This window comes from Tachypleus tridentatus, chromosome 1, assembly GCF_004210375.1.
Source record: "Tachypleus tridentatus isolate NWPU-2018 chromosome 1, ASM421037v1, whole genome shotgun sequence".
Taxonomy (NCBI): domain Eukaryota; kingdom Metazoa; phylum Arthropoda; class Merostomata; order Xiphosura; family Limulidae; genus Tachypleus; species Tachypleus tridentatus.
Window position 1 is genome coordinate 171,667,984 of NC_134825.1, and position 24,113 is coordinate 171,692,096.

Consider the following 24,113-nt stretch of genomic DNA (forward strand, 5'->3'; position numbering starts at 1 on the left):
CTTATCTGGAGGATGATTTTGCTTAGGAGTAGATTCATCACACTGCAGTTCATCCCTTTTATTAGGAACCCTCATCCTACCATCACCTGAATGTTGGTTCCTAATGAATGATTTTGGATTAGAGTTGAATCAGTCAATATACATCCTTCCACATGCATTGGTTGTGATTCCTCATCCCAACTCCAATTTCCTAGTTTTGCCTTGTTTTCTTCACCTCTGTGCAGTGGGTTACAGAGGTTAATGTTGTACACATGAGCTCCAACTTCTGTGTTGTCCTGTCTGGAGGATGATGTTTGTGGTGAAAGTTCTCCATTTCACACTCTGCTTCAGAGTTTTCCACTACCTGAGACTGCTGTTGTGTTTAAGGGTTCCACTTGGATTGGATTTGGTTTGGTGGGAACTGCCACATTGGCACGTGCCTTCATGCCATCATTAAGCTGTTAAGCTCCCAAATGTATGGGTGGTTGTGAATTTGTACGCTTGCTCCATTTAGTAGATTGGTTTAACATACATCATAAACACAATACAAATAAAGTACACTTTTTGCTTCATTTCTGAACATGCATAGTAAAAAAATACACATAATGTGCACTTTCTATTACACTTCTGGACATGCATGATAAAATGTTTAACCACATACTCAAAGAAGACAAACCTTATTAACTTTTCAATAGTAACATATGGTAAAACTATTGTTTATGTTATGTTTAAATCTTTGAAATGGTGTTCTGTAATGTATTTTATGTTTCAAAATGTAGGAACAGTGATAGTAGCAGTCTTGGCATCAGTTCTTTATCATCAGGAGAGGATGACTTGAGTGTGCTAAATAGTCCCATGAAACATTATCACTTCTCTCAAGATAATTCCTCTAAAATAATTTCTCTCCATGCCTCACAAGGACCAGTAGTAGATCCAAAAAGTTCTCCAAAATTTTTCACTGGGTTTTCATTTGATAATTCAAAAGTTTTGAAAGAGTTGGTGGTCAAACCATGGTCATCAGATAAAACAGAAGGTGTTCAAATGAGCAGGATACAAAAAACTTTAGGAATAACTCCATATCATCTTCCCAAGGAATATGACAATGAATTGATAAAGAAAATTCCACATGAACAGGTAGTCATTTCTTCTGATGGCATCAGTGCATTCAACCAAGTTGATGGTCATAGTGAAACTATGAATTATCCACAGGAGACAGCTCCAAAGACAAAAATTACTGAACATCAAATACTTGTTAAAGAAAAAGAAACCCAAGCAAATATTGTCAATGAACTTCTAGAAGGTAAAAGTCAGAACTCTGTTGAGACTCAGGCAAAGGTCGCCAACCACCTACCTTCAGATAACGGAAACCAGACTATTTTAGAAACAGTTCAGGACGTTTTGAGGAATGAAGTGAGAAGAATGGCAGAGGTATTTGGGCTTTTTGCTCGTTTAACAAAGATATAAAATGTATACCAAAAGTTTAATAGGTAGACATTGTTGAGAGAATGTTGTGTCCATGATTTACCAATGATATTTCAGAAGTTTTGGAGAAACCTTCAATAAACAAAGAAATGCTTTTTTAAAAAATAATTTTTAAACTTATGAATTACATCTGTGCTTCCCTAAATAATTTTCATATAGCTAATATTTTTAATTTTTTAATAACTTTCTCCTCTCATTTTTTTTAAATCCCTGCAATGAAGTCATAAATTAGTAAATACTAACAGCATATTTGTTATATTAAATGATCCACAGAGATTTTAGTAAGGCTACTTGTGTAAGAAAACATTTTCTGAGATTTTCTGACCTGTAACAAACCTATAAAAGACAGTGTTGGAGGTTGTTTCCCATTTCTGTAATGTACTTACAGAGGGAGAGGATTTTGGAAAACATTCCCTGTTTCTAAAACACTTGATTATTCTTCTTCCTCTAAAGAGAAGACAATTATGGAGAGCATCTTTTTATGTAACACAGCTATTAAAGAACTGTACTGGAGACTTTTTTCCCTTCCCTGTAATGTGTATACAAATCATTTGTTTGGAGGTTATGTGTCTGTAACAATGTATTTTTTAGCTTAGTAGAATTAAGCTCTGTGTTCTTGTTGAAGGTTTGTGGTTTAACCATTTGTCAAATGAAGAATTAAACTTTACAGCATGTTTTACTGAAAGAGATACTTGCCAAGAGATGTTCTCAGTGAGCTATTAAGTCAGAACTTTAAACATTTTAAAGCTGGTGCTGTTATGACAACAGAATATTAGTAACAAGCTTTAGTTATTATTTGTTGTCTTGCTTTCTTGGAATGTTTATATGGAACTAATACTCCAGCATTTTTTTTTAATCTGTGTTTAAATACTGTTTTTTTTCTCAGCCTCTTTCTCCCTGTAGAAAAATCTTTTATGTTTTCACAAGTCTGATACCATTAAGGGGCATAACAATATCTAATGTGACAAACTCTTGTTGTGTTATGAACTTTGTAGAATACTTGTTTTAGGTAAGAAACTGCAAAATAATGTGTAATCACAAATGTAATTTTTTCTTTTATTTTTACGTTTTTCTGAATTTTGTTTCTTTACAGCAACTAGGACTTGGAATGGTTGCTGGTACACTAGGTGGTCTGAGTGCTTTGGTTGTCCAGTCATGGACATCAAGTGGACAAATACCTCATTCTTTGACTTCTGTTCAGACTCAGTCTTGTCAACCTTCAAGTTTGGCAGCTCATATTCCCACTAGAGAAACTAATGGACTTGTAAACTCCTCTTCACACCAAACAGTACGAGAAGATTCTCAAAAGGAATCAAAGTTACTTAAGCAGGATGAGACACTGGGAAAGACTGAAATAAGTGATAGGCAGCAGGTAAAACACTGGACTTCCAGAAGGGAACAAAATAACCAAGATGCTAAAAGTAAAACCAAACCTGCTCTTAAAAATAATAATGAGAGATTCAGAGAGAAAAAATTAGAAGAATTGCTAAGTGAAGAAGAGTCATCTTCTGAAGATACAGATGAATTTAGTGGAGAGAAAGATATAATGTACAAAGAAAAACTTTTAGGAAATTACTCATCATTTAAAAGAAATTATCAAAATAAAACAAAGAGTACCACTAATAATATTAAACCCTTTAAGCTACTTCAAGTTGAAAATATTACCTCTCAAAGAAAGTTGTCCAATAAGTATGCCAAAAAGACGTATCCTCTTAGTCTAAGAAAGCCAAATATTGTTTCTCAACCTTCATTTCCACTTTTGAGGATTCCAGTGGATAAGGAACCAAAATTAATTTATCCTTTGTGGAACTCTCAAACTAAGGATCTTATATCTCAGTTGAAGTTCAAAGACAGTTCGTCATCTCTTCAAAAGCTTTCAAGTCGTCATGAAAATATAAGTAAACTTGTTAATAAAAATTCTTTTAGTAACCAACATCATTATTTATTTTTTAGTAATGTTAAATCAAAAATGAAAAAGTCACAATTAATAGGAATCCCACTTTTGAGGTGCGAGCGTGTAGTCCAGAATGTACCATTTCAAACATTAAAACAGGATCTGAGTTCTAAAGTCCCTCCAGAAATAGTGAAAGAATTCTTGATGAAGAAAGATAATATAAAACCACAGAACAAGAACTTAATTGAAAAGAAGGTGATGACAGAGGCATGGCATGATTTGGATAACCAACAAGTACGATGGCAAAACAATGAAGAAAAAAGGTATGTTCTACACATTAGATTTATGTCTTTACTGACTGATTGTGTTTGGTAATGAAGCAAAATCCTTTATTTTAATGCATACCTATATTTAGTGAGTTAATATTCTTTTCAAACTAATTCTGAAGGTGTGGCAAAGAGTGATGTGTATTTATGTTTTTGTGATGTTTCAAAATATTTGTAAGCTTTGAAAAGTTATACATAGTAGGTATTTTAAAAACTGGTTACTAGAACAAATGTATGTTATAAAAACAGTCATCACTTATAGCCTATAAATTATTTTGAGTTTCTATTTATTTTTATCTCTACTAGACAAAAAAGAAGAGAACATAAATGCCAGGTAGAGAGAGATTGGAATGACTTAAAACAAACTGCTTCAGGAAATTCCTTTTGGAACAATAATAAAGAGGTATCAATAGATTTAAATTATGTGATAAAATACAGCATCTACCAAGTTTTTAGGTTTTTTCTGTTCATAAACATGTCTAAAATGTAGTATTTTAAAACTTTAGTTAGACAGTTTATTTTTCATAAACACAAAATCTCAGAAGTATTTGTAGAATGCTGTTGAAATGTGAAATATTTTCTGAATTGCAGAATATATTCTTTGTGATATATTGTAGTTGTGGTAACATCATGTATTCAAACAACAAAAAAGAAAATTAATTTATTGTAAATGTGTCTGTTATTGTTACAAGTTGTATCAAATTCTTAAAAAGTACAAGAGAATGAAACACCTTTGTAAGTGGTATTTAAAGTAACAAAATATTGTCATAACAGTACAAAGAAAAAGATAGTATCAGATATAGTAGTTCCAATCCAATAACTCATCACTCTACCCTTGTTTACCTAAGAAATTTACACTTTCCACTAGTGTTGAGCTAATTCCCAACTAAATTCACATATCTTGCATGAAACATGTTGGTGTATGATGACATTGCTATGCAACAATAGTAATTCTCTACTGCTACAAGGCCAACCTTATCTCCATGTGCAGTAACTCACTCCTTAGAACTTGCACTAAAGATAACTAAATTATTTGTATGAGTATTACATTGAATGAACATATCAAATTTTCTTATACATATTCAGTTTATTTAGATTTGCCATTATTTTTCATTTTATGTTGATTTTTGTATCAAAACCACTGAGTTATTTATGAACTCTCAAGTGATGATGTCATTTACCTTGTCCCTTTAAAGTTACAATCTTGTAAAAAACAGGATCTGTTTCCACTGTGATGCTGCCACCATTTTTGACACATATTTTCTGTGGGCTTACCCCTGATGTTGAATATTTAATAGCAATAGTGATACTGTCCAACTTTATCGTGGTTTTAGTTTTTTTGTTTATTTGGTTTTTAACTTGATTTTTTTATTTTTTACCTTTTGTAATGTTTTCCTTTTTGTATTTTTACCACTTTTTTGACAAAGAGAACCTCATTGCTTTGTGACATAAAACACTAACCAACTGGTTAATGACTGTCCTTTGGACAGCCATTCAAGTGTCTTACATTTGTTCACTGGTATGGTTGTTTCTTTCTTACATAGTTGTCAATGGGGCACACATATCACATATCAGGATTTTATTTTCCTTCAGGCATTGAACTTCTTGTTCTGAGCTCATTCCCATCAAGTTCATCTGGTCACTTATCAAGAGCTATGAACTTTGTGACAGATCATTTCTCTCAGCCAGACCACATTTTACCCAAGGAGTGGTCTCTTTGTCTACAAGTTTTTCATTAGGGCTGCTTATGGTTAGGCATATCTTGCCTTTGCCACTCCTTTCATATTTACACTTCTTCTTTTCTGGTCCATGGTTCCTCATCCTTTAGCTTTGGCTGTCAATGCTCTCAGCTAGGACTGGTTTCAGCTTTTTCTGTGAGCCTATCTTCCTGTTGAACATCTTCCATGGGTCCTCACCTTGATACAAGACTCTCCTTGTCAGGTCCTACTGGTGATGCCTCTTTGGCCAACTCAACCTTTGTTTCCTCTGCTTCTTCATTTAATGTCCAAATACTACTTCCTCCTCCTAATCTCATCTGTCTATTGCTACAATCTCGTGTTCATTTTCATCGAAGGATATCATTTTTACATATTTATGCATGGGTTTGCCCATTACATTGTTATTTAGACTAAAAATCTCTGATTGTCTGGTCATCTTCTTGTCTTATCCTATTCACCTTCTGCTATGTCTATCTATCAATGTAAATGGCTAGTTATTCATTGTGGATCCATTTGCAACTCTCTTCCTCCCTGCTATCATACTGTGAAACACCTTACTGCCTTTTTTACTTGGCTGTTCAACCCTGATATATGTATGTTTCTTGTTTTATCTCTCTTTCTGTCTAACAACACCCCACCAAGTGGCTGGAGTTGCCTCCTAGGGCACATTTAATTCTTAAAATCTCCATTGGGTCAGGTTTAACAAGAAATGCCCAAACCATTTCCCTGGTTCTGTTAGTGCCCACTGTTGAGTTGGAATGTTTCACAAGGCCACTTGAAATATCTTTGTAGTATACAGTGCTGTTGCTAAAAATTTTTCTGTGTCAAACTGTACTGTTCTATTGATTATTATGGAAAAAGTCAGCACCATGGAAGTGTTCTGACCATTCCTTTGGTTTGCACTTGCTGGTTTTTAAAAATAGGGTTCTGTGGTTACAGCAAGTGAATCAGTGGGGGCCTGGACACTTCTCCGTATCAAGTTCACACCAACACAACTACCCCATTTTCCAAGAAGAGTATGGGAGACTCTTGCCACTTACCAGTTTCTAACTATGGTGGACTTTGGAAAACTCTTCACTGGTTGGGCTTATCACAGTATGGTTGGATGTAGGGCAGTGATGACAGCACTGTATGTGTAGTAGGGGCCACCCCTCAAACACCTCAACATACCAACAACTTGCACCCAGAGTCTCTTCAGTAGAGTGAAGGTGAGAACACACTATCTGGTCTGATCACACCTTAACTACATTACACATTGGGGTTCACAAATCACTTACGTGCAGGTTCTTTGTTAGTTATACTTGGATTACACCCATTCTTGTCATACTTGGAGCTTTTTTTTTTACCTCTTCTTCCTTTACATTCTAAGCGAAGAGTGTACCGCAGTCATGGTGAGATACAGTTTCCACTTGTGTCCTTGTGGAGAGACCATGTCATCAGGTGTCACACTTCATGGTCTTTCCCCCTTGTAGCAGTTTCTGAAGGGAGCTTATCTATGTTTAAATGTTACACAGTCCCTAGCTGCTCTGTGTGAAGCAGTGAGGTGTCCTCTCAGAAGTTAACATTTTTTATAAATTTGTTTATTTCTGAAATATTCTCATCTCTTCACATTCCCCACCCCCACCCCCTCCTGATGCACCTGTTTTTCTTGCCTCATCTAAGAATGAAGTTATCTCAACTGTAAGTACTTGGAGGGAGTTACTGGGCATGGAGTTGTGTCATGTGTCACCCTCCTAAAGCTGTTTTGTGTGTGGAGGTATCTATCAAAAATACATTTTTAGATCAGAGAAATGTTAACACTTAAGTGCCTGTGAAACAGTTCAGATATTAAATCTTTCAATTTTAGTTTAATCTTAATTACAGTCTCTAAACAAGTGCTTGTTTATTGCTATCCATGTAGGACAATGCTTTGGTTAAAGATGACGCACTTGTCTGTGTATCCCAGAAATCAAGTCAAGATAAGAATTCTAGAAAAATAGGTAGGACATTTGAATCAATATATGTATTATTGATTCTGTAAAACTGAAGTATTGATATTTCATGCTCACTTGTTACTTAGCATGCTACTAAATGTTTTGTTAAGTGTGACATTTACAGAACTATGGAAGAAAAACTAAAGTACCCTTTGAAAGTGGTTAACCATTTTGATAATTTTGTTATATTTTCATAAGCATCTCGACTATTACCGAAAAATTTAAATTAAAATAAATTCTGTCATTTTCAGAAAAATTAGAACATACTTTGTCCAACTATGCACCAGAAACATCAATTTTTCATTCCAATCCACTGTTACAAAACAGAAATTTTGCAGATATTCAGTACCATGCAGTATCTGTATTGAAGAAAAAGGATGTGGTGAGAACATAAAAATATTTTAAATATAATACTTTGTCTTTTGACTTTCTGGAGTACATTCTGAAATAATAATGAAAATCCAAAATTTAGATTAATTCTGGTTGAAACAATTTATCCAGTTAACTTTTTGATATAATATACATAAGTTAAATATTTATACCATAACTTTTGATGCAGTTTGTATACTTTCACCAAATTTGGTAAATCTTTAGTAGAGATTGCAAGTCTTTCATATGCAAAAAAATCAGATTTTTTAATAAGTATCTTTAATAAAGATATGTTTCTGAAAATATCAAGTGCAAAGTGATTTTAATGTTATGATTGAAAAACTATTCTTTGTACCAAAAATCTCTTATCTGTAAAATCTAAATACATTCCAAACATTTGTTTTCACTAAAACTTTGTATTTTGTCTGTTATTTTCTCTATCTTAACTATATGGGGTTTGTCAATTTAACCAACTTTGTTACCATCATAAAAATTAACAAATAAATATAAATTTTGTTTCTTTCACTTTTTATTATACTGAACATCCAGTGATGCATAGTTACCATTATGGAAGTTGCACTGATGAAGCACATATGCAGTCATGTTAACATATCCAATAATATAAAACTGGCCTTTACAAGGTGACCTGTCTTGGCTGTGTTTGTGTAAAATACAGTCACATTTCTTTATAATAGATTATATACATTATTACTATTTACAAATAAGTTTTAAACTTATTTTTCTTGAATCATAGAATAGTAGATTAAGAAATATACCAAATAATTATCTCTTCTAGTCATGTAATGTGTACTTGTTTGCTGCTTGTTGTAGGTTGCTAAGCCTATCCGATTTCAATGTACTACATGACACACAAAACTCAATATTTAGATGTATTAATTTAATATTTACTTTTAAATTAATAAATTAATTAATATATAATAATAAAATTTGAATTATAATTTATAATTTAACACCAAACTTATTGACATAAATTTGTGAAATAATAATTTAATAAAGTTTTGAATGACCTGTCACGATAGGGTTGAAGTCTTGTTAGAAAAAAAAGCCTTGTTTCAAGGTAATAAGAATTATTATGGGTCTTTCTTTGTAATCAAGTAGCTTTGACTAACCAAAATAATAATACAGCTGAAGTTAAAGCCAAATAACATAATAAAATTAATATTAAACTTGAATAGTTAAAAAAATATTATGCTGTGACCATCTCTGTTGGGTAAATTAAAAAGAATATTTATGAGAAACAAATTAATACTCAATGTACATCTATAATTGTATGTTTATATATATGCACAGCTATCTGTTAGTGGCAACTGGAGTAACTAACTGATAAATAGACAAATAAATATGCTGATTAGTATTGTTAATAGATGGTTGGTTCTGTTCATTAATTGATGATTGGTTTAATTAATTCATTATTGTTAATAAATGATTGTTTCTATTCTTTACTGTTAATAGTTGATTGGTTCTGATTATTATTGTTAATAGATGGTTGATTCGTTTCATTGTTAACATATGATTGGTTCTGTTCGTTATTAGTAGTGCATGATTGGTTCTCCTCAGTATTGATAACAGATGATTGATTTTACTCATTATTGTTAACACTTAAACAGCAAAAATCAGTTGATGATGGTTGCTATTTAAGGGTTAATATGGTTCTGATCAGTATTGATAACAGATGGTCCAATCTGTTCATTATAGATAACAGATGATTGGTTCTGTTTATTATTGATAATACATGATTGGATATGTTCAGTATTTATAATAGATAGTTTGTGTGAAGTCACAAACTAATTAAATAATGTATTTCCAGTAAAATCACATATTTCTGGACAATAGATTGGGTTATTAGAGTATTTATCTCTCTATTTGCCAAAATCATCAAGACCAAAGACAATTGGGAATGGCACATAATTTAACATTACAGTGTGAGTGTTACAGTAACATATCTCAATATTGGCTGACTTAAAATGATATAACTGTTAATGTGTGTTAGTTGATCAGTGATATATGCTCTAAACTATACCTGTTTATTGACACTTTATATTTGAATTTGATATATATTACATAATGTTATCTTTAAAACTAAAAAATTCTATTAGTGTCACAGCATTTTGCTTAAAACACTATGAAAGTCATACATTTGTTTTTACTGTATTTATGAACATTTGTTGAGGTTCATTTATTTTGGTTCTGTTATATTTTTAAAAAGAAATGATAATAATCATGAACTTTGTATCCATTATTTGGACAAACATACATGTATTTGTGATTATGTTTATAAAGTCAAGACTAAATTTTTATCTGACTTTTCTATGGTAACGTGAATATCCAAATTATCTTTTTGTTAGACAACAGAAATAAAATAGTTCAAGGCAAATGAAGCATTCAGACTTTATTTTTACTGGTGTAACAACATGAGAGAAGTAATTAGTTATATATTAAGATCAAAACATGTAACTAAAACATCACCCAAATGCTTTAAGTTTTATAATTAGATATTGTGGAGAGATGTAAGATTCTCTCTCTCTTTTGTAAACCATCATTGGATTTTTCATAATTAGCTCAGCCATAGCTATCTCAACCTTCATTTGCCCTCTAGGCCTGGGTACGTTTTTATAAAAGTACACAAATCTTTTATGCTCCTATATTTTTATGTCATTGCAGCAACATACTGATCATGTGACCACCCTCCACCAATCCCACTGCACTCTGTACTGTAGTGCAAGTAGCTCTCCCTACCCTTGCAGCATAATCCTCACTTTAAAAAAATGTGCGTATACAAACTCTAAAACACTGGCAAATCAGTGGAGAGGAAGGGTGAAAAGAGAGAAGTACCTATCGGAAAACATGGACTGTTTTTTGACAAAATTTATAACGACCTAAATGTTGTCTTGCTAATGATATCCTTGATTTCACATGGTTTAATGAAGTTCCTGTGTAATAAGTTGTATAAATGTACCAGTGATTATTCTGTTTTAAAATGACTTGTGTATTATATTCTTATCAAATTAACTTATTTCAATTGTATGAGTTACTTAGTTTTGTTTAAGAAAATGTTTTTAAAGTTTTTTCAATACATTTCAATGTTGATTTTATATAATATATTTTTTCTATCATTATAAAGGCTAGCTTAGCATCACAGACTTCTCCGGTTGAAGTTGGAACTCTTACCAAGACGCGTAAGTTATGATCAAACTATTAGTTTTTCGAAAAATTTACATCTTAATTTTTAAAGAATAATATATTGGGGTATTGTTGTTATACACAAAAATACTTCAAAATTTTTACCGCATCCTCTATTCAAAATATACTTTACAGATTTCCTGTAAAAGTGTTTTTACTTTATTTCTGTTTATATCTAGATATATGAATGTACAAGTAAAGAAATAAAACTTTTCAAAAAAGGAAATAAGTGTAGGAATGGCTAATATCAATGTTTCAAAAACAGTACAAACAAGGTAATATGGATGACATTTGCATCATCTCTACAGAACAGTACAGGCAGGAATTAACATACAACAATTACAGTTCAGTTTAATTTACCCTGTTTTTGTATGTTAACATTCTATTACACTATGGATATTATGTAAGGATGATGCAAATTATTTTTAAGGATTAATATTATCTATTCCTACATTTACTTTGTTTTCTTAAAAAAAGTGTTTTCTTTACTTTGTTATTCTTTTTATTTTATGCAGTGTTCCAATAGATGTATAAAGGTTATATTTATAACCAAGTTCTAAATACAATGAGGTTCTAACTGTAATGTTTATCTATTAGTGGCTGGTAATTCCTGTTTCACCCTGTATTTACACTTTTGAAAGGAACATCAAATTTCTGTGAGAAAACTAACTTCAATATAATGATAAAAAAAATGTTGTTAGGCCTAGTCATTTCTTTCCAGACATTATATCTGAGTAACACAGGGGTAACATCTTTTGACAGAGGTGGCATTCAGTAGTTCACTTAGTAAAACAAACACTTTGCAAGTGACAACTTGCAGGTTTCTATCCATGGTGAGGTACAATGATTATAGTGGGCTTATAAAGTTACCACAATCTGAAAGGGCTCTGGTGAACCATGGTATGACAACATGTTTACAGCTGTTGTTTATCAAACATTATGTTCCTGTTATTGTACATCAAGTAGTTGATTGCCTTCTGCTTACCCTTTCTTCATTTTAGGTTCCTCATCATTATGTTTCATTGCCTTTTGTGGAGAATACCTTATTTGTGGAGAATACCTTATTTGAGGAGAATACCTTATTTGAGGCCATTTTTGATTAGTTTTTTTCACATTGTAGCTCTCCTCTCTCTGGTGAGGAACAGGTATGTCCTTCTCTGTGTACTATAGTCATAACTCAGGTATGTGATCTTCTGTCTCTTTCATTTGGGTATCATAAAGACATTTGGTTGGTATACTTTGTGGGCTTTCTTTGGCACACCTCCATATTGGTCATTGTTTTATTTGACCATCTCGTCTTTGTGACTCCTTTGTTACGGCCTGAACTCGTGACCCTTAATTTTTTTTTTTTTATCCCAATTTCTTGTGCTTCTTCTATATGCTTGCAACACTTTGTTTTCTTCTTCTTTCTTTCCTGTAACCTGCTTGTTTTTGTCTTATCTTGACTTATTCGCTATATCTCCACCCCTTACTTCCTTACTTGTGACCAAATTTATTTTTAATGAGACCACCCCTTCTTTCTTGCTTAACCCATTGTATTGGAGGAAATCCTGTAGTCAGACACATGGACTACATCTAATACATATATCTCCGATTACTTATATCATATTGCAGTTTATGAGAATGTTACTTCTTTTTGAATAGTTTTGGTCTGTTTTGCTTTTGTGAGGTACTTCTGTTATTTCTTCGCACTGGTCCCTTCTCCTCATTAATGTGGTGTTCAAGCTGATCTTGTGAGAAAAAGTAAGTGCTGTATTGGAAATTATAATTTTTCTGTACTGAAAATGTATTTTTGACAGTTACCTCATTCTCACATTACTTTGATGTTAACATCTTCTGCCAAATTTCGAAATGATAATTCAGGAGAGACGTACAGAGGGAATCACACGAGTAGGTTATGTTCCTGTTGGTGGAGAAGTGACACATGATGATTTGCACGAGAATCATTTTGAAATTATTTGATTTCAACAGGGAGAGCAGAAGGCTTGTGGCATGTGTAAATAAAAGGTTTGCATAAAGAGGGCAGCACTAGATGGGGATAGCAATCTTTTGAGAGAAGTTAAGTACCTATTTGAAATACATTTTCAGTTTAGGAAAATTTTAACTTTCAGGAAACACACATTTGTTATTTGTTTTTTAATTTAGCAAAATACTTTTTTAACAAAGTAGTGCCTAGCAGTAGTCTATAAATTATGTATCTCAGAACAGCTGGTATAGGTATTAACACTTTTATTGATGAGCAAAGAACAATGTTTCGACCATTCTTGGTTTGCAACTCTTTCTTTGTTAACCTGAAGATAACCTAGGAAGGTTGAGATGTTGTTCTAGTCATCCTAGGTTTGCAACACTTTCTTTGTTAACCTGAAGATAAACTAGGAAGGTTGAAATGTTGTTCTAGTCATCCTAGGTTTGCAACTCTTTCTTTGTTAACCTGAAGATAACCAAGGAAGGTTGAAATGTTGTTCTCTGCTTATCAGTAAAAGTGTTAATACCCAGCTTGTTCTGAGATACATTTTTATTTCAAGTGAGTTTCTTGTCATCAGGAGTCTACAGGTTATTTTTTTCGCTGATCACAGACACTGCAACCCAGACAGACATTGATGAAGAAGAAGGTAGTCATGATATAAATGAAAACATAAATGTACAAGACAAGAAAAGTAACTCTAGAAGTGCCATAGAAAACAAACGTGTTCGGCTGGATAAAGAAATACAAGTCCACAAAAAAACTGTACAAGCTACATACCAAAATAAAAAAGAACATGCTAAGGAATATTATGATTATAAGAGAAAAACTGAAGTGGCTGATGTCAAGTCCAGTTTACAAATCTCATCAGGCTCAGCAGATAAAAAAGACAGAAAAACCTTTCAACCTAGAAAAGATTTTGTATCTGACAGTGAAGTACAGACTCTACTGTTGCAGATGAAGAAAAGGACAAAAAGACGTTACAGACAGATGGTTATGGTGTATCTAAAGAAAAGCCAAGTGTACAAAAATCAGTAGTTGTCACTGAGGAAAAAAAAGACAGAAAGAGTTTACAGCATAGAAAAGGTTCTGGATCCACCACTGACTTATGGACTTCATCTGTTATTACTGAAGAAAAGGACAAAAATATATTACAGACAGATAATGATACTGTTGTATTTAATGAAAAGCCAGCTGTAAAACAGTTATCAATCTTTAATGAGAAAAATGATAATTTGAATTCACAAAAAATAGAAGATTCCCAAAATTCACGAGCTCCTGTTAGAGTGGAAGACATGACAGATTTGGTCATTGATGAGGGTGTGAGTCATCCTCAAGATACTGACCATGATTCTCATGTTGAAACAGAAGAAGATGAAAAGAATATTCAACTATCCACAGCTAGGAAAAACAGTGATGTAGAAAACAAATATTTAAAAAAACCACATGGACAAGGAAACATCAAAGAAATAATTAAACAAACTGTTAACATTGGTAAGTATAATAATGATCAAAACATTGTGATGAGAGTTTTAAAGTAAACTGATTTGTTGTGAACGTTGAAGTGTTTGGGATAATTTTATGTGTTGGCTGCTGTACAAATTTAACATTTTAAACCAGTAAGAATCTGCTAATGGTCTTAGTTAAGTAATTTAATTATTGTCAGTAGTGGTGTGTAGTTAATGCTACTGATTGGTTCTCTACATGAATTTAATTATTGTCAGTAGTGATGTGTAGTTTATTTTTCTGATTGGTTCTGTGCAGGAATTTAATTATCATCAGTACTGATGTGTAGTTAATGCTGCTGATTGGTTCTCTACATGAATTTAATTATTGTCAGTAGTGATGTGTAGTTAACACTGCTGATTGGTTCTCTACATGAATTTAATTGTAGTTAGTAATGATGTGTAGTTAATTTTTTAGCTTGGTTCTCTACATGAATTTAATTATTGTCAGTAGTGATGTGTAGTTAATGCTGCTGATTGGTTCTCTACATGAATTTAATTGTAGTTAGTAATGATGTGTAGTTAATTTTTAGATTGGTTCTCTACATGAATTTAATTATTGTCAGTAGTGGTGTGTAGTTAATGCTGCTGATTGGTTCTCTACATGAATTTAATTGTAGTTAGTAATGATGTGTAGTTAATTTTTTGATTGGTTCTCTACATGAATTTAATTGTAGTTAGTAATGATGTGTAGTTAATTTTTTTGATTGGTTCTCTACATGAATTTAATTATTGTCAGTAGTTGTGTGTAGTTAATGCTGCTGATTGGTTCTGTTCAGGAATTTAATTATTGTCAGTAGTTGTGTGTAGTTAATGCTACTGATTGGTTCTGTAAAGGAATTTGATTATTGTTAGTAGTGGGATGTTTTTTAAAAATCTTTGGTATTGGTTTTGAGTTTTTTTGTGAATTTTAATGGTTTTATATTAATAGTATTGTAAATGAAGTTGTATCATTGTAATTATATAATTACATTTTCATGTGTTATCAACTTCAGGTTAATATCATAATGAATTGACCAGAGTGGAAATTATTATTACAGCTTACAGTTCATTCATGCATATATTTCTTATTATATTAAAATTATACTCGTGTATGTATGATAAGGTGTAATACAGAGCCTTGATCATGAAATTTTAATTGTTATTACCTGTACTAATGTGAACCATAGTAATATATTTTATTAGATATATTGGAAACTTTTTAAAATTGTATTTTTTTTGACAAACATAAAAAAAACATCATTTAAAGATAACTGTATAGCCTACTGTATATTGTTCTGTAAAGTTTGTCACTGCACTTTTGTTACTGGGTACAAATGCTTACTGTGATATAACAGTAAATAAGAGATTAAAGACAGGGTTTTAACATATTACAGACCATACTTTTATTTCTGCACAATTTTTTTAGTCTACTTGTTAGCAAATAAAATTTTATTGATGTGTTTTTAAATTCTTTGTCAGAAGCCTTAAATGAGCCATCCGTTTCATTCAGCGGAAGGTAAGTTCTCATTAAATTGGATATATTTTAATTTTTAAAAGCTTGATACCTTATGTTGAGGCTTAGAAAAGGATGACATCAAAATCACTATTATATAATTAATTTTTATTTAGTATAATTCAGTAAGTTTTGTCTTTAAAGTTTAAAAAAAAAGGTTTTAATAAGTGTTTCTTAATACAATGGAAATAAATTTTTTTCATAATTCAACAATTTTAAAATGGTAATTTGTGTTAAAAGCTGCTTCCAGTGGTCTAATAATCATGATTTTCTGTAGAATTTGAGTTATTAGATCTGTCTTTTCAATCTTAGTTCTGAAAGAAGGGCTGAAGTACAGACACTAAAAATAACTCATTGAATAACAGTTACAAATGTAAATCATTGTAAAACTCATTGAATAACAGTTACAAATGTAAATCATTGTAAAACTCATTGAATAACAGTTACAAATGTAAATCATTGTAAAACTCATTGAATAACAGTTACAAATGTAAATCATTGTAAAACTCATTGAATAACAGTTACAAATGTAAATCATTGTAAAACTCATTGAATAACAGTTACAAATGTAAATCATTGAATAACAGTTACAAATGTAAATCATTGTAAAACTCATTGAATAACAGTTACAAATGTAAATCATTGTAAAACTCATTGAATAACAGTTACAAATGTAACTCATTGAATAACAGTTACAAATGTAAATCATTGTAAGTATTTTGCATTTTTTTGTCAGTTGGATGTTGTTAAATCCATTAATTGCAGATTTATATATTACCAGTAACTATATCAGAATCGGATGCTGATTGAATAATGACTCTGAAAATTTAACTGTAGTACTTTTCCAAATGTGTTTAACATGAAACTTGTGACATTTTTAGAAACTGATCATGGTATTGAAACTTGTTCAAGTTTTATAGAAGCTTTAACAGGATGAGGAGCTGTGTGTTAGTTAGTATGTTGTTTATTAAATTTAAAATATTTATAAGAGTTGTTTAAAAACCATCAATCTTTCATTACACATCACAAAACAGAATGGTTTTTTACAATGATTTTCCTACATTTTAGCAACTTATTTGGAAAATAGTTAGGATAATGTTGGCCTGGAGGAATTGGTGCATAATTTGCACAGTGAATGTTTTTTTTCTTGATAGTGTGTGTGTGGGTTACTTGTGATTTATTTTATTTAACTCCACATAATGGCTGAGTTTAAAAATTGTACAAAATGTCTTAATAAGTTTTGAATACCTTGGAAAAACAACTGTATGGTGACATGTAGTTTACAAATACCAGTATGTGTTGTATGGGACCAAATGGTATGGTATTTTTTACCATGTATGTTCAGACAGTATGCTTCATTTATTTGATGTAATTTTATATTCAGTTGCTGCATTATTTTAGTAGGTTGTTACCTATCTAGAGATTATATGAAGTATGATCTAAAATTAGTGTATAATTTCATTGTTACATAATTACAGAGATGGGTGATTAGTATTTGCTAATCACTTAATCAGCAAACTCATTAATCAATTACATTCAACCAATTAGTAAAGTTTCTTCAAACCAGCTCTGTTATCCCAGTACAAGAAAAGAAAAAAGTGTATCCTAAGAGCTGGAGATGGTTGCTGGCAGCCAATTGTTTCTTTCTAGTCAGCAATTCAGAATTAGTTACAGTGACAAATAACTTTTAGAAGCTTTGGCCTAACAAAAACAGAGTGAGTAAAGTTGGTGACAATAGGAATCAATCTCAGAGTCCTCGGAACATGAGGCACCTTTTCACACTGAATTGCCAGATCATGTTGACACACTGATACCTGTACTGGTTAGGGTAGAGATAATACATTATAAGTTTTAGGCCTAATGACAAACAAACATAACAGTAGTATTTCATTTACTTGTATGGCTGGAATAACTGAAAACCTTAGTTTCTGTTACAATTGGTTTAATCATCTTAGTATTGGTTAATCACTTGTTGGATATTGAAAATAGACTAATAATTTGAAACCCTAATTTTGATTAGTTGGTTATTTTCTTGAAAATAACAAATTTAACTGTAATAATAATTAATCATCTAGTTTACATTACACTAAACTGTGTAATTACTGTTCCGTAAATAATTGATTCATCCCTTAAATCATTGAGATCTAGTTGTTTAGTAATCATTTTAATATGTGTAAGTTAATTCATGTGCATGTGTTTGAAATAAAATATTTTACTAGTTCTGAACATCAGTTTTTGTATAAAGTTTGTGGTTTAGAATAAAAAATATTTTCCTGTGTATAAACAACATTAATATTATAATGTTCAGTAGTATAGATAAACCAGAAGTGAAAATGCAACAGAAAAATGAAGCATCGTGTCTACTAGAACAGTTCAAAATGATGCAGCAACAGTTGGAAGCTATTGAAGAAATGTCAGAAAATGTTGAAAAGGGATTCCAGAATACTAAACAGGTAGGATTGTCAAAAGTACTTAACATAATCAGTGTCTTTAGGACTGCATAATCCTGGGTGGTTAGAGTTGTCAGGAATTGCTAATGTTACTTATATGTGACTATTTCAGTTTAAGTTTAATGCAAGCTTTATGATTTAAATAATTTATATTGTGCAGGTGTGGTATTTAGTCATTTTTAGAATTATAGTCACTTTATGGTAGGTTTGTTCAAGTAAATCATATATTGTTTAGTTCAGTTTTACAAGTTAACAATTGTTTACAGTAGTGAGATTATTACATCATGTTGAACTGGAAAATGCAGTATTACATGGAAAGTTTTACACTTCTGTCAGAATATATATATATGTGTTAAAAATCATTATTTATTTCTAATTATGATTTTTAATTTATCAATCAAGTGTATAATGGAGATTTCTAAATCAAAATTGTCATAGACTGTTTTGTAATAACAAAGTAGAGAAGAAGAATTTGTTCTGTTATATAACTGTAGTAACCAACAGTGTAATGAATATTTATATATGCCTAATTTGTTTTTAATATATTATTTTAAGACAAGCAGACTGTGCTCCTGTTTGTTTATAGTTGAAATTTATTACCAACTAGTCACAGACACCTACTGTAAATAAACCAGCCTTACAAAACTTGAAAGATAGCATAGTAATTATATTAAGCAGTTTTGCCAAGGCTGTATAACACTATGCAGGCCTGGCTTTATCAAGTTGATGAGGATGGAAGCTTTGTAGGGTTGCAAAGATCAAAAAAGGTTTATGTTAAGTTTGCTTTAAATAGAATCAGTATATTATATCCACTTTAGGTTCTTTGCTGTGTCTTACTGACCTGGAAACTGTTTTTGTAAGCAGACAAAATGTAATATAATAAATTTACATACAAGCTTTTACTAAATTGAAGAAGGTAAACCTTAAAGAAGTTCTTTGTGCCTTTGTAGCCAAAAAACAAAAGGAGGAAAAAATCAAGTTTGTTTCTGAATTTAAATTTAATTTTAAATTTTAAATTTAAATAATTCTAAGTAAGGTATGGATAGCCTGCTAAAGTAAATGTTCAGTATAAGTTGAAACATTTTGTTTGTGTGATGTTTGATTATATATATTTATGTATTTTGAATATCTGTACATATTTTAGCATATCTGTTGAAAGTACCTGTGAGAATGTGTAGTTGCTAGCAGTGATTGCCAGCAGTATTTTAATCTTTGTCAAGTTTAATATTTTAAATGATCTAAGTTTGATATGATCAGCAGATGACTTCATCTTTTTGTGTAAAGGTGTGAGCTAAAATCTGTTGCACTTTAACCCTTGTTTCTCATGTAACTGTTGAACTTTTACGTCTTGTTTACCGAACCTCATTGCGTGAACTCTTAGGCTTGCAAAGCCAAAGATCATTACTGAAGCATATTTTATATCTTATTAAGTGCTATTTAATTATGACTATTAATTATAAATCAGTATTGTACTTATAGCATAACTTAAGAAATACACTTGTATCACACACGAAAAAAGACATCTAATGATTGATTTGTTTATTCTTATTATCACATAAATATATTGAATTAGATTATAGACTCCTGTCTAATATGTTGTATACACCATATTTATAGTTTCTAAAAACAGTTGAACACCTAAGTGGTGCATACTATGTTGACGAAGAAATTGCCAATGGATTTCATCAAGTGGATGATGAACCTACTGGCACTTACTCTCATAGTGAAGTTATCACAGAAATTCCAAGGTAAAACACTGGTAAAAAAAAGGTTCACTCTTTTATTTTTCTCTTACAATATGTAACATGATGTAACTTTCCTTTCTGTCAGAAACTTGAATAGCATGTATAATGTATGAGAAATATTACTAAGAAACTATTAAGTTGATCATAAAACATCATTAGAATAATGTGAATGGGATGTTGTTACATAGATGTATCATAATCTACCTCCAGAAAAAGATTTCAGTAAACAGAACTTAGTTTTTGTACTGATGTTCTCTATTCTAACAAATGTGGGTTTGTGCTGGACTGTGAATTCAAAGATTCAGGATTAGCAGCCTGTTACCATGAAAGCATCCTCTGTATCTAGGGCTATGGGTGTGCCTTAAAACCATGAGTCAAATCCCTCCGTTTTATCCGACAAGAATGATCCATGAATTGGCAATGGATGCTATTGGCTAGTTACCTTCCATATAGTTTATCACTTGAAAATTAAGGACAGCTTTGTAGCACATGCACGACTTTGTGTAGCTTTATATGAAAATTTTTCAGTAAACAATCTAGGATGAGAGACCAGAGGAACTGTGTCTAACAACTGCTAAATGTCATTTAAATGTTAATTAGCATTGTGGTATTTACATTGAAAATTTATCATTTCATATAGTATACGTTTGAAAATGATAAAAGAATACAATCTAAATTTCTTTGTATATTACTTTTCTGAACCAATTTGACAACTATTTGGTGGAGAAACATTATTCCAAAGGCATTTTTATAGATAAACTAGAATAACAAAATGTTGAAAAAAAATAGTAAATATTAAAAAATGAAAAGTACCAAATAATTGACAAAATAGTCCCTATATTAACTTAGGAAAGTAAGATGGAGAGATATCCCTATATTAACTTAGGAAAGTAAGATGGAGAGATATCCCTATATTAACTTAGGAAAGTAAGATGGAGAGATATCCCTATATTAACTTAGGAAAGTAAGATGGAGAGATATCCCTATATTAACTTAGGAAAGTAAGATGGAGAGATATCCCTATATTAACTTAGGAAAGTAAGATGGAGAGATATCCCTATATTAACTTAGGAAAGTAAGATGGAGAGATATCCTATATTAACTTAGGAAAGTAAGATGGAGATATCCCTATATTAACTTAGGAAAGTAAGATGGAGAGATATCCCTATATTAACTTAGGAATGTAAGATGGAGAGATATCCCTATATTAACTTAGGAAAGTAAGATGGAGAGATATCCCTATATTAACTTAGGAAAGTAAGATGGAGATATCCCTATATTAACTTAGGAAAGTAAGATGGAGAGATATCCTATATTAACTTAGGAAAGTAAGATGGAGATATCCCTATATTAACTTAGGAAAGTAAGATGGAGAGATATCCCTATATTAACTTAGGAAAGTAAGATGGAGAGATATCCCTATATTAACTTAGGAAGTAAGTAAGATGGAGAGATATCCCTATATTAACTTAGGAAAGTAAGATGGAGAGATATCCCTATATTAACTCAGGAAAGTAAGATGGAGAGATATCCTATATTAACTCAGGAAAGTAAGATGGAGAGATATCCCTATATTAACTCAGGAAAGTAAGATGGAGAGATATCCTATATTAACTCAGGAAAGTAAGATGGAGAGATATCCTATATTAACTCAGGAAAGTAAGATGGAGAGATCCCTATATTAACTTAGGAAAGTAAGATGGAGAGATATCCCTATATTAACTTAGGAAAGTAAGATGGAGAGATATCCCTATATTAACTTAGGAAAGTAAGATGGAGAGATATCCTATATTAACTAAGGAAAGTAAGATGGAGAGATATCCTATATTAACTTAGGAAAGTAAGATGGAGAGATATCCCTATATTAACTTAGGAAAGTAAGATGGAGAGATATCCTATATTAACTTAGGAAAGTAAGATGGAGAGATATCCCTATATTAACTTAGGAAAGTAAGATGGAGAGATATCCCTATATTAACTTAGGAAAGTAAGATGGAGAGATATCCCTATATTAACTTAGGAAAGTAAGATGGAGAGATATCCCTATATTAACTTAGGAAAGTAAGATGGAGATATCCCTATATTAACTTAGGAAAGTAAGATGGAGAGATATCCTATATTAACTTAGGAAAGTAAGATGGAGAGATATCCCTATATTAACTTAGGAAAGTAAGATGGAGAGATATCCCTATATTAACTTAGGACTTAAGATGGAGAGATATCCTATATTATGGAGAGTAAGATGGAGAGATATCCCTATATTAACTTAGGAAAGTAAGATGGAGAGATATCCCTATATTAACTTAGGAAAGTAAGATGGAGAGATATCCCTATATTAACTTAGGAAAGTAAGATGGAGAGATATCCCTATATTAACTTAGGAAAGTAAGATGGAGAGATATCCCTATATTAACTTAGGAAAGTAAGATGGAGAGATATCCCTATATTAACTCAGGAAAGTAAGATGGAGAGATATCCCTATATTAACTCAGGAAAGTAAGATGGAGAGATATCCCTATATTAACTCAGGAAAGTAAGATGGAGAGATATCCCTATATTAACTCAGGAAAGTAAGATGGAGAGATATCCCTATATTAACTCAGGAAAGTAAGATGGAGAGATATCCCTATATTAACTTAGGAAAGTAAGATGGAGATATCCCTATATTAACTTAGGAAAGTAAGATGGAGAGATATCCCTATATTAACTTAGGAAAGTAAGATGGAGAGATATCCCTATATTAACTTGGGAAAGTAAGATGGAGAGATATCCCTATATTAACTTAGGAAAGTAAGATGGAGATATCCCTATATTAACTTAGGAAAGTAAGATGGAGATATCCCTATATTAACTTAGGAAAGTAAGATGGAGAGATATCCCTATATTAACTTAGGAAAGTAAGATGGAGAGATATCCCTATATTAACTTAGGAAAGTAAGATGGAGAGATATCCCTATATTAACTTAGGAAAGTAAGATGGAGAGATATCCCTATATTAACTTAGGAAAGAAGTAAGATGGAGAGATATCCTATATTAACTTAGGAAAGTAAGATGGAGAGATATCCCTATATTAACTTAGGAAAGTAAGATGGAGATATCCCTATATTAACTTAGGAAAGTAAGATGGAGAGATATCCCTATATTAACTTAGGAAAGTAAGATGGAGAGATATCCCTATATTAACTTAGGAAAGTAAGATGGAGAGATATCCCTATATTAACTTAGGAAAGTAAGATGGAGAGATATCCCTATATTAACTTAGGAAAGTAAGATGGAGATATCCTATATATTAGGAAAGTAAGATGAAGATATCCCTATATTAACTTAGGAAAGTAAGATGGAGAGATCCCCTATATTAACTTAGGAAAGTAAGATGGAGAGATATCCCTATATTAACTTAGGAAAGTAAGATGGAGAGATATCCCTATATTAACTTAGGAAAGTAAGATGGAGAGATATCCCTATATTAACTTAGGAAAGTAAGATGGAGAGATATCCCTATATTAACTCAGGAAAGTAAGATGGAGAGATATCCCTATATTAACTCAGGAAAGTAAGATGGAGAGATATCCTATATTAACTCAGGAAAGTAAGATGGAGAGATATCCCTATATTAACTCAGGAGAAGTAAGATGGAGAGATATCCCTATATTAACTTAGGAAAGTAAGATGGAGAGATATCCCTATATTAACTTAGGAAAGTAAGATGGAGAGATATCCCTATATTAACTTAGGAAAGTAAGATGGAGAGATATCCCTATATTAACTTAGGAAAGTAAGATGGAGATATCCCTATATTAACTTAGGAAAGTAAGATGGAGAGATATCCCTATATTAACTTAGGAAAGTAAGATGGAGAGATATCCCTATATTAACTTAGGAAAGTAAGATGGAGAGATATCCTATATTAACTTAGGAAAGTAAGATGGAGATATCCCTATATTAACTTAGGAAGAGTAAGATGGAGAAATATCCTATATTAACTTAGGAAAGTAAGATGGAGAGATATCCC

The 24,113-nt window shown here is 31.5% G+C and overlaps 2 protein-coding genes across 2 annotated transcripts in view; both read left to right on the forward strand.

The window, feature by feature from the left end:
* LOC143230306 (uncharacterized) overlaps positions 1 to 13,951 on the forward strand; it is a 69,841-nt gene extending 55,890 nt beyond the window's left edge. Inside the window, exons 16-22 of the mRNA XM_076463588.1 lie at positions 759 to 1,407; positions 2,555 to 3,678; positions 3,988 to 4,084; positions 7,300 to 7,378; positions 7,624 to 7,754; positions 10,884 to 10,938; positions 13,519 to 13,951. Of these exons, the coding sequence (XP_076319703.1) occupies positions 759 to 1,407; positions 2,555 to 3,678; positions 3,988 to 4,084; positions 7,300 to 7,378; positions 7,624 to 7,754; positions 10,884 to 10,938; positions 13,519 to 13,943 (2,560 nt within the window). The 3' untranslated portion in view covers positions 13,944 to 13,951. The remainder of the gene's footprint in view (positions 1 to 758; positions 1,408 to 2,554; positions 3,679 to 3,987; positions 4,085 to 7,299; positions 7,379 to 7,623; positions 7,755 to 10,883; positions 10,939 to 13,518) is intronic.
* Positions 13,951 to 20,107, forward strand: LOC143233618 (uncharacterized). The gene is made up of 4 exons (XM_076470023.1): positions 13,951 to 14,399; positions 15,872 to 15,908; positions 18,214 to 18,358; positions 19,973 to 20,107. The coding sequence occupies exons 1-4, from the start codon at positions 14,201 to 14,203 to the stop codon at positions 20,105 to 20,107; spliced, it is 516 nt and encodes a 171-aa protein (XP_076326138.1). The 5' UTR covers positions 13,951 to 14,200.
* The last annotated feature ends 4,006 nt before the right edge of the window (positions 20,108 to 24,113 follow it).